At 38.9% G+C, this 13,077-nt stretch overlaps 1 protein-coding gene across 3 annotated transcripts in view; it reads left to right on the forward strand.

Annotated features, from left to right (window-relative positions):
• SMAD4 (SMAD family member 4) overlaps positions 1 to 13,077 on the forward strand; it is a 30,576-nt gene that overhangs the window by 6,805 nt on the left and 10,694 nt on the right. For 2 of the 3 annotated variants that reach the window (XM_045021426.1, XM_045021424.1), the window contains exons 2-4: positions 9,890 to 10,258; positions 10,926 to 11,100; positions 11,564 to 11,593. In XM_045021426.1, the coding sequence (XP_044877361.1) occupies positions 10,010 to 10,258; positions 10,926 to 11,100; positions 11,564 to 11,593 (454 nt within the window). In that variant the 5' untranslated portion in view covers positions 9,890 to 10,009. Of the gene's footprint in view, positions 1 to 9,773; positions 10,259 to 10,925; positions 11,101 to 11,563; positions 11,594 to 13,077 lie in introns of those variants that run through there. The other variant, XM_045021425.1, reaches the window with a different exon arrangement.

The raw sequence follows: 13,077 nt of genomic DNA on the forward strand, positions 1-13,077 counted from the left end.
AGTAACTGGTTATCAAATTGTGTATTTTAGCTTGTTTGATAAGTTAAAAGGTTGCTAGTCTTCCTGACAAAATAATTATCTTCAAACTTCCTAACTCTTGTGGCCAACAGCTTCCAATCTTTATTCTCCCGCTTAAATCAAATCAAACTATCTTTCAGGTGCAGCTGCTGCTAAAATGTTCCAGTTTGCAAAGCTCTAAAACTTGATACACAGCCTGCTGTAAGTTGCCTGGAAAAATAAACCTCTGCTGGACTTTTTGTCAAAGGACAAATTGCCTCTGATAGATAGTTCAATCTGTAGCTCAAAATCTCAAACCCAGTCACAACAGATCTCTCTATTCAGAGCACTGACAGATGGCACGTTCAAACCAGGACTCCGCCTCAGCCATGCTTAGCAGTACATTTCTTCAAGGCATTACTTTTGTGGCTGACATCAACTGGGGTAGTTTAGTTCAGTCACTCTGCTCAGCCCCACCTCCTCTTATTACGTATAGACAGATCAGTACTTTTTTTGCTCTAGTCACACTCAGCCCCTTCAACAACCCTTTTTGCTGGCACCTGAGTGCTGCTGTGCCTGTCACTCAGCGTACCTCCCTTTCCTTGTCTGGCAGGCAGAAAACCTGATGCTTACAGTATTTCTACTTATCCCAGGCTGCTGCACAATAGGATTTTTCTCAGTCTGTGAAATTGTCGGGGTTGTAATTTGGTCTAAAGGTCCTTTATACTTGATGGTTATATACAAGAAAAGAACACATTAACATTGAGACCCCCAGTCAGGTATGAAAGTGCTTGATTAGGATATGATTGAAACACATCAGAATGGAACCCGAGAATTGCCTTTTTACAAAGTAATTTTTCAGAGGCAAACCTCAATTTAAGGTTCCTAATTTTAAAGGCTCAGACATCAGGAAATCAAAAGTTAAGGTTTTAATAGTTTGGCTACATTGCAAGCATTGTGTTTGCGATCCTTTTCATTTTGATTGGTTGGTTAGAGGGATTTTTTGTTTTTTTTTGTTTTGTTTTTTTTGGCCAGGGAGGGGCTCAAATCTATGTCATAAAATATAACACTTGTGCATTATGGTTGAATTGAGAACACTAACTCATTCATTTACTGCGCTAAATAAAACTGTATCAGCTGTGCCATAAGAGCTTTGTATGATACTCAATGAATAGATAATTTCTTTAGCACCTAGCTTGGGGTGGGGGGGAAACTGCAGCTGTTGGAGTCCAATGTCGGATTGTACATTACCTTTGAATCTATATTAATATTGAGAAGATTAAATAATCATTTTTTCTGGTATAACACTTTTTTTCATCTATAACAGAGCAGGAGGGAAAACTAATTTGTGGTGTTATACATTTAGTTCAAGAGATTAGACTGCCATTTATGCCAAACTCTTTCAGTTGGTTTGTAATGTGGAGAGTAGTCATTTATCTGAGACCTCAGTGGATGGAAATCTTGCTTCCAGATACAAGACAGGCACTTTGGGACAGATTTTTAAAGGTATTTAGATGTGTAAATGTGCACCTGGGCACTTAGGTGCCTAGTGGGATTTTCAAAGGTGCCTATCTAAAGCTTTAAAAATGCCATTAAATTGTTTGTTTAGAAGTGTATACTTTGACTACTTTAGGATTAAATAAATACACTTCTACCTCGATATAACGCAACCCGATATAACGCGGTAAAGCAGTACTCCGGGGGGGTGGGGAGGAGGTTGGGCTGCGCACTCCGGCGGATCAAAGCAAGTTCGATATAACGCGGTTTCACCTATAACTCGATAAGATTTTTTGGCTCCCGAGGCCAGCGTTAGATCGTGGTAGAGGTGTACCTGAGAACAACAACAATAACAACAACAAAAAAATATGGCTCAGTCTAGTCTCACTGCAGCTTTCTCACTTTGGCTTTATCAGAAATCTGTTTAAATGTTAGCGATGTTATGAGACAGGTATTGAATTTGGCAGCATTTACAGGGGATGAATTACCTCATCTGAGACCGCTAAACATGCATCTTCCTGGCTGTTGGCCATTACATGGAAAATATAAGAATTTAATTTGGGTTCTAACTGTTTCAAACTTTAGCTCATATACTGTTACTATTCATTGAAATCAATGGGATTTCTGTGTGTGGATCTGGATCAGCATATGGCTGTCTTCCTGCCTTCACTCTGCTCCTTGTGATCTTGTTTTTGTTTTATTTTTGGCTGTTTTAAAAGTGTCTGCTAGAGATACTTTGGCAATCTTGAGAGATGAGCACTGTCTTTATATTTTAAATTTAAGTTGTATACTGGTAAAATAACTGATAATAGTCATATTACATTTTTAGGGTTAAACCTTCGACATTTCTATCACCTTAATGTTGTATACTTGCCATTTAAAAATCTAGTACTTACCTAGTATTTCTTCCTTGGAAGGGTTCTAATATTAAATGCATGAGCTAATGTGAAGCATTATCTTCCATTTGAACTAACTGGTGGGGGAAAAACAAGTAACTCCTCTTCCCTTTTCACCATTTAAGCCCCTCAACTGGACAAAAACAAAAGTTAGAGCCCTGAGTTTGTCGCACAGTATTGAACATGTATGAAATCTTTTTTCTTTTGGTTCATATGAAAGTGCATTGTGCACTACCACAATTACATTGAATTTAAGCTTCTTGCACATGCTTTCATAAGTCCACCTCCCCCTTCTTATCCACTCTTGACTCTGTTCATGTCTATATTTGCTAACAGCCCAAACAGTGCCAGTCTTGATGTTATGTTTGTCTGCTTCTCCTACAAGCATCTTTTGGACTTTTCACTCCACCTCATCTGCTGAGATAGACTGTCCTTCCTGACCTGATCAGAAGGGGAGGTAGCCATGCTGAACTCTGATCTCTCCTGAAGACACTTTGGCTGTGATGCCTACAGAAACTAATAGTCTGATTATGAGAAGATTGTAGTAACTTTGAAGTAATATATATTTCCGTTAAAATTTTTCTTACCCAGGAATTATCAGTTACATCTTGTTTGCTTTACTTCAATATTATTTTCCTTTTACCCAAACCTTTCTCTGTTTGTCTTTAAAACATGTAAACTCTTTGGACAGGCACCATGTCTTCATTTGTTTAGAAAATAGCATCCACAGTATGCTAGGTATCAGTTATAATAAATAGTAATGAAGTGGGGGAACCTTGTGGCTGTTTGTCTACACCTTAGGGCAATTATCCAGTGGTATTTTAAATAGTCATATTTAATATTTTGGAATTGTTTCTTGATTATATTGACCTCTACACTGTTGTGATTGACTTAACCACTAGTGTAAATCAGTTGGGTGACGTATGAACATTGGACAAGATGGCAGACTCGGGGCCAAAGACATTTGTTGGACTGCTGATAACATATATCTACTTCTATTGGCATCCTTCTTTAATAGTATAATCTAGTTTTCCTTCACTGAGAGTACCTTCTTCCTTCTGTCCCTTTGGGCCAAACAGTAGCTTGTCCTGCCTCAACTGTTATGTAGTGTGGCTGGTTTCTAATTCCTGACTAGCATAGTGTTCAGCTTTTTAAAACCAAGTCTGACAAAATGTTTGTGGATTGTATTTTTGTAAAAAGTGTTAAAGGTCATCTGTCAAGGGAAAAAGTGCCTATTTTTGCTTCTTTTTTGATATATGAAGAAGAACCTGAAAGATTTTTAGAAATTACAGGTTTATACTTCTCAAGCATTGGCAAATTAGTAGGTTTGTGACAATGAAAGAGTGGTTGGGGTTGGGAGGTAGGGATTTTTTGTCATCATTTAAAACACTGTTTATTTGGCTTTTTCATATGTGTGGGGTTGTTTTTGTTTGTTAATTTCAACACTCCTGTACTTCAGCTGAGGGCGTAAGCTCCCACTTCGGTTCTCTACTTCTCCAAGGAGTACTTCAGTAAAAGCATGGAAATCGTATCCTAATGTTGCTAACATCAAAGCAGAAAAAGTTTGTTTAAAAACTAAACCAAACCTTTCACGCCCTCTTCAGAATAAAAAAAAACAGAGGCACAAATACGTTTTTTTTGGTGTGTTTTGTTTGTTTGTTTTCCCTCTTTGGCCACAGGTTATGCCAAGGGGCTTCCTTTGTTGAAATTTCTTATCAGTTCTAAGCCTCATTTATGCTGGAGAATTTGATATATTAAATAACTATATCTTAAATGCTCAGCATGCTGCAGACAGATTTGCTGCCGACAGATTTGCTGCCAGTATTCGAAAGGCCTCATATCATTTCTGTTGTTCCTGCTTTGAGCGAGTCTAAACACTTGTTCTTTACCCAGGCTAGCCTGTAGTATTACCTTCCTACTGTAGATAAGGCATACTGTCAAACTAGCTGGAATACTAATTTTCCCATCGCTGTTCTCTCCTTTGGATGTTCTCTGGGTTACTTTTTGTATTTCGCTGTCCTGGGGTCAAACTGACCAGAAGCAACCCATCTGCATAAATTGGACTGCTTTTCTGTGCCTCACAACTTGTCTGGCAATGAGGTTTTCAGTAGTTCACACAGAAAATCCTACCTCTGAACACTTGTCTTGGCCGGGAGCTTAGGGGTCATGCAGGATGGTCCTGCGGGCCGTAGTTTGTCCACATCTGTGTTATAGAAATGGCTGCTATTATCTGGGATATAGCATAGCAGTTGTTCTGGGAATTGGTTCCCAAGGGACATTTTGCTTGCACTGCTGTATTCCACAGCTTTGTGTGGACATGAGGATAATGGAAGTGAAATAGCACTGCAATGCAGACACTCAGTAATGTCAATTACATACAAATAATTACTAGCATTTTAAGTGTAGACAATATAATTTCCATTGTAGATGGACCTAAATGCTTGCAAATTCAGTATATCTTTATTGTTCTGGTAACCTTTTTTGACAGAAGTATCCACAGGTGTGAAAATGAGACGTGGCACCCGCCTACCATTGTTAATTTTAAACTGCTGCATCCTGCTTTGAATTTCTTTGCCTAGCTTAAAAGGATACATCACCCTTCACTACCTCAGTGTAGGCCTGAGTAGGAATTAGTGTTTCGTTCATTCAGGTGGAGAGAAGTGACAGAGGAATTTTTGGTTCAGTTTGACCTTTAAGGAAGGTTTTTGAAGAATTGGCTAGTAATAAATTGTTCAGTGGGACAGTAGCATCTTGGTTAGCTGTTTTTTCAATCTGCATTTTAAGTATTTGGGTATTTTAATTTGTTCCTGTTTCCCAATTCTAATTGGCTCCCAAAAATATTTTTTCCTTACTTGATACAGTATGTTTGTAGATCACTGTATAAAACACTAGTTGTTACACATCTTTTTACAAAAGCAGACCTGTTAAAGCTGAGTTTTGAATTCCATAACTTCTCGTAGGGTTGCTAACTTTACATAGCTTCTATTTAGGGCTGATCTACACTGAATACTTAACATCGGCATAGCTATGTTTCTCAGGGGTGAAAAATCAACTCACCTGAGAGCTGTAGCTGTGCTGATCTTAGCCCTGGTGTAGACAGTGCTAGATTGACAGAAGAATTCTTGCATCAGTTTAGCTACCACCTCTAGGGGAGATGGATTTAACTACAGTGATGGGAGAATCCCTCTTGTCACTGTAGGGAGTATCTACAGTCAAGTGCTATAGTGGGGTGGCTGCAGCTGTGCCACCATAGTGTTTTAAGTGTAGACATATTCTTAGAATTTTGTAGTTATGTGCAATACTGTGTTAAAAGCATCTTTTTTTTCTCCTCCTTGGCCCATATTGTCCAAATGAAGGATTTAACTTCATTTTTCTGAAGAGGGAATTTTTTTAGAGGATGGGATTGAAAATTGTGAGGGTTGGGCTTGTTTCTGAATTTTATTTGGCCTCCAGATTAATTTGTGGTGATAGTTAGCTGGATTGGTATATTGAAAGATCTTGAAATACAGAATCCCACTCTAAAATTGGTCCATGTATATATGTCCATTTTTGGGTCATCTGTTGTCCACACTTTCCTCCTGTTCTCTATCCCTTGCTCACCCTTCCCTTCTCAGGTTTTTTGGTTATATCTCTGCCCCAGTTCTGTTTTCAGTTTATTTTGGTCCCTGTAAGCCTCATGAGGTAGAACTGACAACTCCACTGAACCGATGGTCTCCTGCTGTGTTTTTTTTTTTTTCCTCCTGTTGCTGCCACTACATCTGTCTCTGTGAATTCAGAGATGGGGAAAAGAGTGGAGGTTCTTTGTAGAGCACATTCAACTCTGCTTCCCCCGGCAATAATTTCACTCGTGAGAGATCCTTCACCCAATGCAAATGTTATACAAAATACATAAGGCTTAACAAGAATAATAAAACATGGTGCTGCATATAAGTGTGATCTAGAAATTTCACGTTCAAATGCATGCTGGGATTTATACTTGGGAGCTGTTACTTTCTAAATATATAATTAATCAAATTCCCCATTTTTGATGTATACAACTAAAAGAAAGTGAATAGGGTATTTTAATATACCCTGCATATGTAAAGTAATCATCCTGTAAGGGGAGGGATAGCTCAGTGGTTTGATCATTGGCTTGCTAAACCCAGGGTTGTGAGTTCAATCCTTGAGGGAGCCATTTAGGGATCTGGGGCAAAAATCTGTCTGGGGCCTGGTCCTGCTTCGAGCAGGGGGTTGGACTAGATGACCTCCTGAGGTCCCTTCCAACCCTGATATTTTATGATTCTATAAGTGCCTAGGTGTTATAATTTGCAGGTCATTTTTTTTGTGTTGGCAGGGGAGAAATGGGGGTGTTTATCTTTAAATCTTTGAAGCTGGCATTACTTTTTTAAATATCAGGTAGCTATTTTCCATGGATCCTCAATCAAAATGAAGTATCTGCTTGTTTAACCATTTTTGGGACATGGATGTCTCTGTAGCAGTTTCTATAGAGTACCAGAATATATCTGTTTGATTTGGATAAACACACTTGCTAGTTGTGCAGTTGCATCACTGAATACTAAAGTGGCAAACCAGTGACATTTTAGCGATCTTAATTAGACTTCCTGGGAATCACACCATTTGGAAGACTGGGAAAATTCAACTCCAAAATAATATTGTTTGGTTGAATACTCAGTCAGACCATAGCTTGGTATCCTAAATTGTGTAAGCTTTTTCTTTGAAACCAGAAGGGCCTGGCCAGGGCACTGGGTCAGGGGCCACGCCAGTGGCTCAGCCCCGCTCCAGGGCTCTGGTTGGGGGCCAGACCACATGGCTCGGCCCTGATCCTGCTGGGGTGCAGGATTGGGGGGGCCGCACCAAGCCACTCGGCCCCGCTCTGGCGCTCCAGCCAGGGCACAGGGTCAGGGGCTGCACCATGCGGCTCCTGGAAGCCACGGCATGGCCCCGCTTCAGTTCCCACATGCCCCAATGGGAGCTACAGGGGTGGTGCCTGCGGATGGGGCAGCGTGTAGAGCCGCCTGACCGTGCCTCTGCGTAGGAGCCGGAGAAGGGGCATGCCACTGCTTCTGGGAGCAGCTTGTAGTAAGTGCTGCTCAGAGCCTGCACCCCCTGAGCCTCTCCCCAAGTCCCTTCCCCAACCCTGATTCCCCTCCTGCTCTCCAAACCCCTTAATCCCAGCCCGGAGCACCCTCCTGCACCCCAAACCTCTCATCTGCAGCCCCACCCCACACCCTCAGCTGGAACCTACACCCATTCCTGCACACCTCCGCCAGCCCTGATCCCCCTCCTGCCCTTCAAACCCCTCAGTCCCAACCCAGAGCATCCTCCTACATCTCAAACTGCTCATCCCTAGCCCCACCCCAGAGCTGGCACCCCAGCCACAATTTTGTGAGAATTCATGGCCCTCCATATAATTTCTATTTCCCGATGTGGCCCTCAGGCCAAAAAGTTGGCCCACCCCTGATCTAGACCATCCCTGACAGGTGTTTGTCTAATCTGCTCTTAAAAATCCCCAATGCTGGAGATTCCCAACTCCTCTAGGCAATTTATTCCAGTGCTTAACTACCCTGACAGTTAGGAAGTTTTTCCTAATGTTCACCGTAAACCATCCTTGCTGCAATTTACGCCCATTGCTTCTTGTCCTATCCTCAGAGGTTATGAAGAACAGTTTTTCTCCCTCCTCCTTGTAACAACCTTTTATGTTAAAACCTGTTATCATGCCCCCTCTCAGTCTTCTCCAGACTAAACAAACCCAGTTTTTTCAATCTTTCCTTATAGGTCATGTTTTCTAGAGCTTTTCTCGTTTGTTGCTCTTCTCTGGACTGTCTACAATTTGTCCACATATTTCCTGAAATGTGGCACCCAAAACTGGACACAATACTCCAGTTGAGGCCTAGTCAGTGCGGAGTAGAGTGGAAGAATTACTTCTCGTGTCTTGCTTACAATACTCTTGCTAATGCATCCCAGAATGATGTTTGCTTATTTTGCAACGGTGCTACACTGTTGACTCATATTTAGCTTGTGATCCACTTGACCCCCAGATTCCTATCCGCAGTACATCTTCCTAGGCAGTCATTTCCCATTTTGTATGTGTGCAACAGATTGCTCTTTCCTAAATGGAGTACTTTGCATTTGTCCTTACTGAATTTCATCCTATTTACTTCAAACCATTTCTCTAGTTTGTCCAGATCATTTTGAATTTTAATCCGATCCTCCAAAGCACTTGCAACTCCTCCCAGCTTGGTATCATCCACAAACTTTAAAAGTGTACTCTCTCAGCCATTATCTAAATTATTGATGAAGATATTGAACAGAAATGGACCCAGAACAGGTCCCTGCGGGACCCCACTTGTTATACCGTTCCAGCATGACTGTGAACCACTGATGACTACTCTCTGGGAACGATTTTCCAACCAGTTATGCACCCACCTTATGGGAGCTCCATCTAGGTTGTGTTTCCCCTCGTTTGCTTATGAGAAGGTCATGTGATACAGTATCAATCAAAAGCCTTATTAAAGTCAAGATATGCCACATCTACCACTTCCCCCCCATCCACAAGTCTTGTTACCCTGTCAAAGAAAGCTGTCCGGTTGGTTTGACACAATTTGTTCTTGATAAATCCATGCTGACTGTTATTTATCACCTGATTATCTTCTAGGTGTCTGAAAATTGATTGCTTAATTATTTGCTCCATTATCTTTCTGGGTACAGAAGTTAAGCTGACTGGTCTGTAACATAGAATAGAATATCAGGAGTGGAGGGGACCTCAGAAGATCATCTAGTCCGACCGCCTGCTCAAAGCAGAACTCTTATAAGTTATAGAAAATATAGTAGCACTCACAGGAAGAAAACCTTATCTGTAAATTGTGTACATACTTGATACATCAACTTTCTAATAGTAGTATCTCAATTTTTTTAACGATTTCTTTAACTTGGGGCAATTTATTCTTTTCCACTAAAAAGTTACCAGTAGCCTAGCAGCTACTAACAATTTGTAATATTTGCTTACAGATCACAATCCAGTACACTTTAATAATGGACATGTCTACCACATACACATAAAATAACCTGTTTCTGAACAATTTTGCCAACATTTATACCCACTCAATCTGTCTTTTGTTTAATCTTACTGATATGAGGTACTACAAATCCGTCTCTGGCCCTCTTTTTTTTTTTTTTTTTTCTCAAATCAGAGCCCACTCACCCATGGTTATTTGTCTACTCAGCTCCTTTTCTCATAAAATAATATATAAATATATAATATATGATCATTTTGTTGTCAAAACTGATTATAAATGAGATTTTTTTTCTAATAAAACTTTTTGTATAGAAATTTCTTTAGAAAGTTGAAACATAATGCCAAGGTAGTGGTTCCATTAAAGTTAGTTTTGATATACTGTTAAATTATCTAGTGCTTTGATAACATGTTTGTCACCTCCAAGCTGTGATGTATTAATGCTTTATGAAAACTCTTCTACAATAGGTGTATTTTTCTTCTCTAGGTTTGCCCAAGACCCCATGTGCCTGACATTTTCTTTGATCATCTCTTGTTCGCTAGCCTGAAAATACAGCTTTAAAAAGGATTCCAGATATATTTGATCTGCCAGAAAAAGCTGTTCCAAATGGACAATATGTCTATTACTAACACACCAACAAGTAATGATGCTTGTCTGAGCATTGTTCACAGCTTGATGTGCCATCGGCAAGGTGGAGAGAGTGAAACTTTTGCAAAACGAGCAATTGAAAGCTTAGTTAAAAAGCTAAAGGAGAAAAAAGATGAATTGGATTCTTTGATTACAGCTATAACTACAAATGGAGCTCATCCTAGTAAATGTGTTACGATACAGAGAACATTGGATGGAAGGCTTCAGGTTAGTCCAAATACAGACCCGGATATTTTTTCTATGTATGCTAGTTGAGTGGTAGCAAAAGTGGGTGTAATAAGATTGGTGTGCACCAAAGAGGAAGATTTGCTATATGGCATAATTTTCCCCACTTTGGAGGTGATAGAAACCCATGTGCACACATAGTTTGTGGGGTTTGCCCCTATAACATTTACCATGTTTTTTACAAATACCTCTGTTTTTTCAAATATACATGCCACAAGTTACATAGACAATTTCACATCCTGTTAATATAGAGAGAAAATTCTACAGTTTCTCCCATATTTTTTATCTGCAGACTTCTGGCAGACTTCTGTGATTTGCAATTTCATATAAATTGTGAATTCCCACCACTTTTGTTGTGTTGGCCATTTTATTTCCAATATCACCTGTCACATTCTTATATTTTCTCCTGGGAATAATCACATTAGTTTAAATATCCTCTGAGATGTCTTTTTGGATTCTTTCTATTGGATCCAGAGTTTTGAAGGATAAGTATTTTTCTAAACATGGCAAGAGAAATTTTTAGTGAATGGTACCTGCTCAGTTCTAGCCAACCTTATTCTGTTAGTGGGAAATGAGCGAAAGTCATGTTGAAGAATAAAAATTATTTTTTTTTCAACTTTCCCAGTCGACTTTTGTCTTTGACTTTCAGGTGGCTGGTCGTAAAGGGTTCCCTCACGTGATCTATGCTCGTCTTTGGAGATGGCCAGATCTTCACAAAAATGAACTCAAGCATGTTAAATATTGTCAGTATGCTTTTGACCTAAAATGTGACAGTGTCTGTGTGAATCCTTACCATTATGAGCGAGTAGTGTCACCTGGCATTGGTAAGTAGTCTGTCGATTAAAGTGGAACAGAGGAAGTAAAGTGTAAATATTTTTCCTTATGTCCTAGAAAATGTAGACCTAAATAAAAATGTGAGTGCATAATGACATAGTTAAAGACCAAGTATATTTGGAATTACTTTTACCTTTTTATTTAGTGGAAATAGTTACTGAAGTTTGCCTCAAGTTTATTCCGAAGTTATAGGGATGAAATTTGCAGTTGCTGTTTCAGCCTTTCGGAACTGAATATTAAGTGGTATTTAGTTCATGTAAACTGTAGGGGAGTGATTTTAGATTGCTGAGATATCTCAGCATATGCATAGTGTGTGTAGTCACTAACCTCAAGTTTCTGTTGGTTTGTGTATATGTTTACAACGCATCAAATGAATTCATAAGCTTGTAAATGCATTTCATGGTTTTTAAAGATATTTTTACTCTTTAAAAGATTCCTTTTTCTTTTTAAAAGATCTTTCAGGACTGACATTGCAGAGTTCTGGTAAGTAGTTAATTGTTTATAATTGATAAAGATTTCTATGTAAAAAGAACTAGATTGCATTTTAAATAGCATATTCACAAATATTCTCACATGCTGAGGGGGGAGGGAAAGCAAGGATAGAAATGCACTTATTTCTCTAGTTAAGAGACCTTTCAAAATAGAGGTATGTGAAGCAATCTGGTGTGTGCATCAAAAAAGTTATAGCCTAAGCTTTCAACTCACCTTTCATTGTTGCTCTAGTTTCACTCATTTGTAACTTTCCAAAGACTCTGATTTGGGATCAGAGCAAACATGGAAAGTTACAAACCAAAACGTTTTTTTTGTTTTTGTTTGAACAGAATAAGTCTGGCAGTATAATATATTTACCAGCTGAGTTAGATGATAGGAGAAAAATAGACTTTTCCTGTGTAAAATAATATTAAAAACTAAGACTGCACAACTAATTCAAACATCTGAACTCTAACTTCAGACTTATGGCAAGTGTGCTGGAGAATAATCAAACTGGAATATTGAAAACTGGGAAACAATTAAACATTTACTTCCAGGTATACTCAGAGAAGGAACATGACAGGGTTTCAGTTACTTCTGTAACTGTATTGTGTATGCAACCGATGCATGGAAGCTAGGGTTTTTCTTTCCTCTTAAAGGACAGATGTGGTGGGATTTTTTTGTTGGTTCAAGTACCTGGAAGTCTTGGGTATCAAAAATCAAATCAAATTGCTAAACTTTACAAATTTGAACTTTCAATAGACTAGAGTCCAGGCCAGTTTGCTTTCTACTGCAGGAGTAGGAGCAATTGAAAATGATTTATTTGCACAGTATCAAGTTTGTACCAAATTTTATAGTACAGTTACTAAATACATGGTATGTATTGGTTACGTAAGTATATTTTTGTGCTGCTATCTCACTACAGATATGCAACTGATAGAGAACAAAAGGAAAATATTTTAATATCCTTTGACATTTCCTAAACCAAAAACAAACATGGAATTAATGCAATGTAAAAATTTTAGTTTAAAACATTCAATATACAGAATGCAAAATTTAGTGTTCGTATTATTGTAACTCACTCACACTAGCCACAGAGAATATTTTGGGCTAGTAGTTGTTAAATATAAAGTTACATCTGTAGTGCTTTGCATGTACATGCACACTTCCAATGTGAGTTGCATAAAAGTAGCTTGAGAGCAAGGCTTTTTCTTATGTGCAGTGTTGGTGAATTAAGTTTATTATAAGATATTGCATGTTTAAAGTTATAACTTCAGTATTGCATTAATGTACGTTAAAGTGCTTGATAGTGCATTTCCACTTTCTCACCCCCTCCAGCCATACTCTAATGAACAGAAACCAGCATGGTGTTAGTTCCCAAATTATGCATATTCTATATTGCTATTTCAGAGGCAGCAAATGGAGCTCACCATTCTTTGGTGTGCTATACAGTTACTCTTTACACTTCTCAGCTACTGGATGAATTGTTTATTTGT

This window comes from Mauremys mutica, chromosome 6 (assembly GCF_020497125.1).
Source record: "Mauremys mutica isolate MM-2020 ecotype Southern chromosome 6, ASM2049712v1, whole genome shotgun sequence".
Classification (NCBI taxonomy): Eukaryota; Metazoa; Chordata; order Testudines; family Geoemydidae; genus Mauremys; species Mauremys mutica.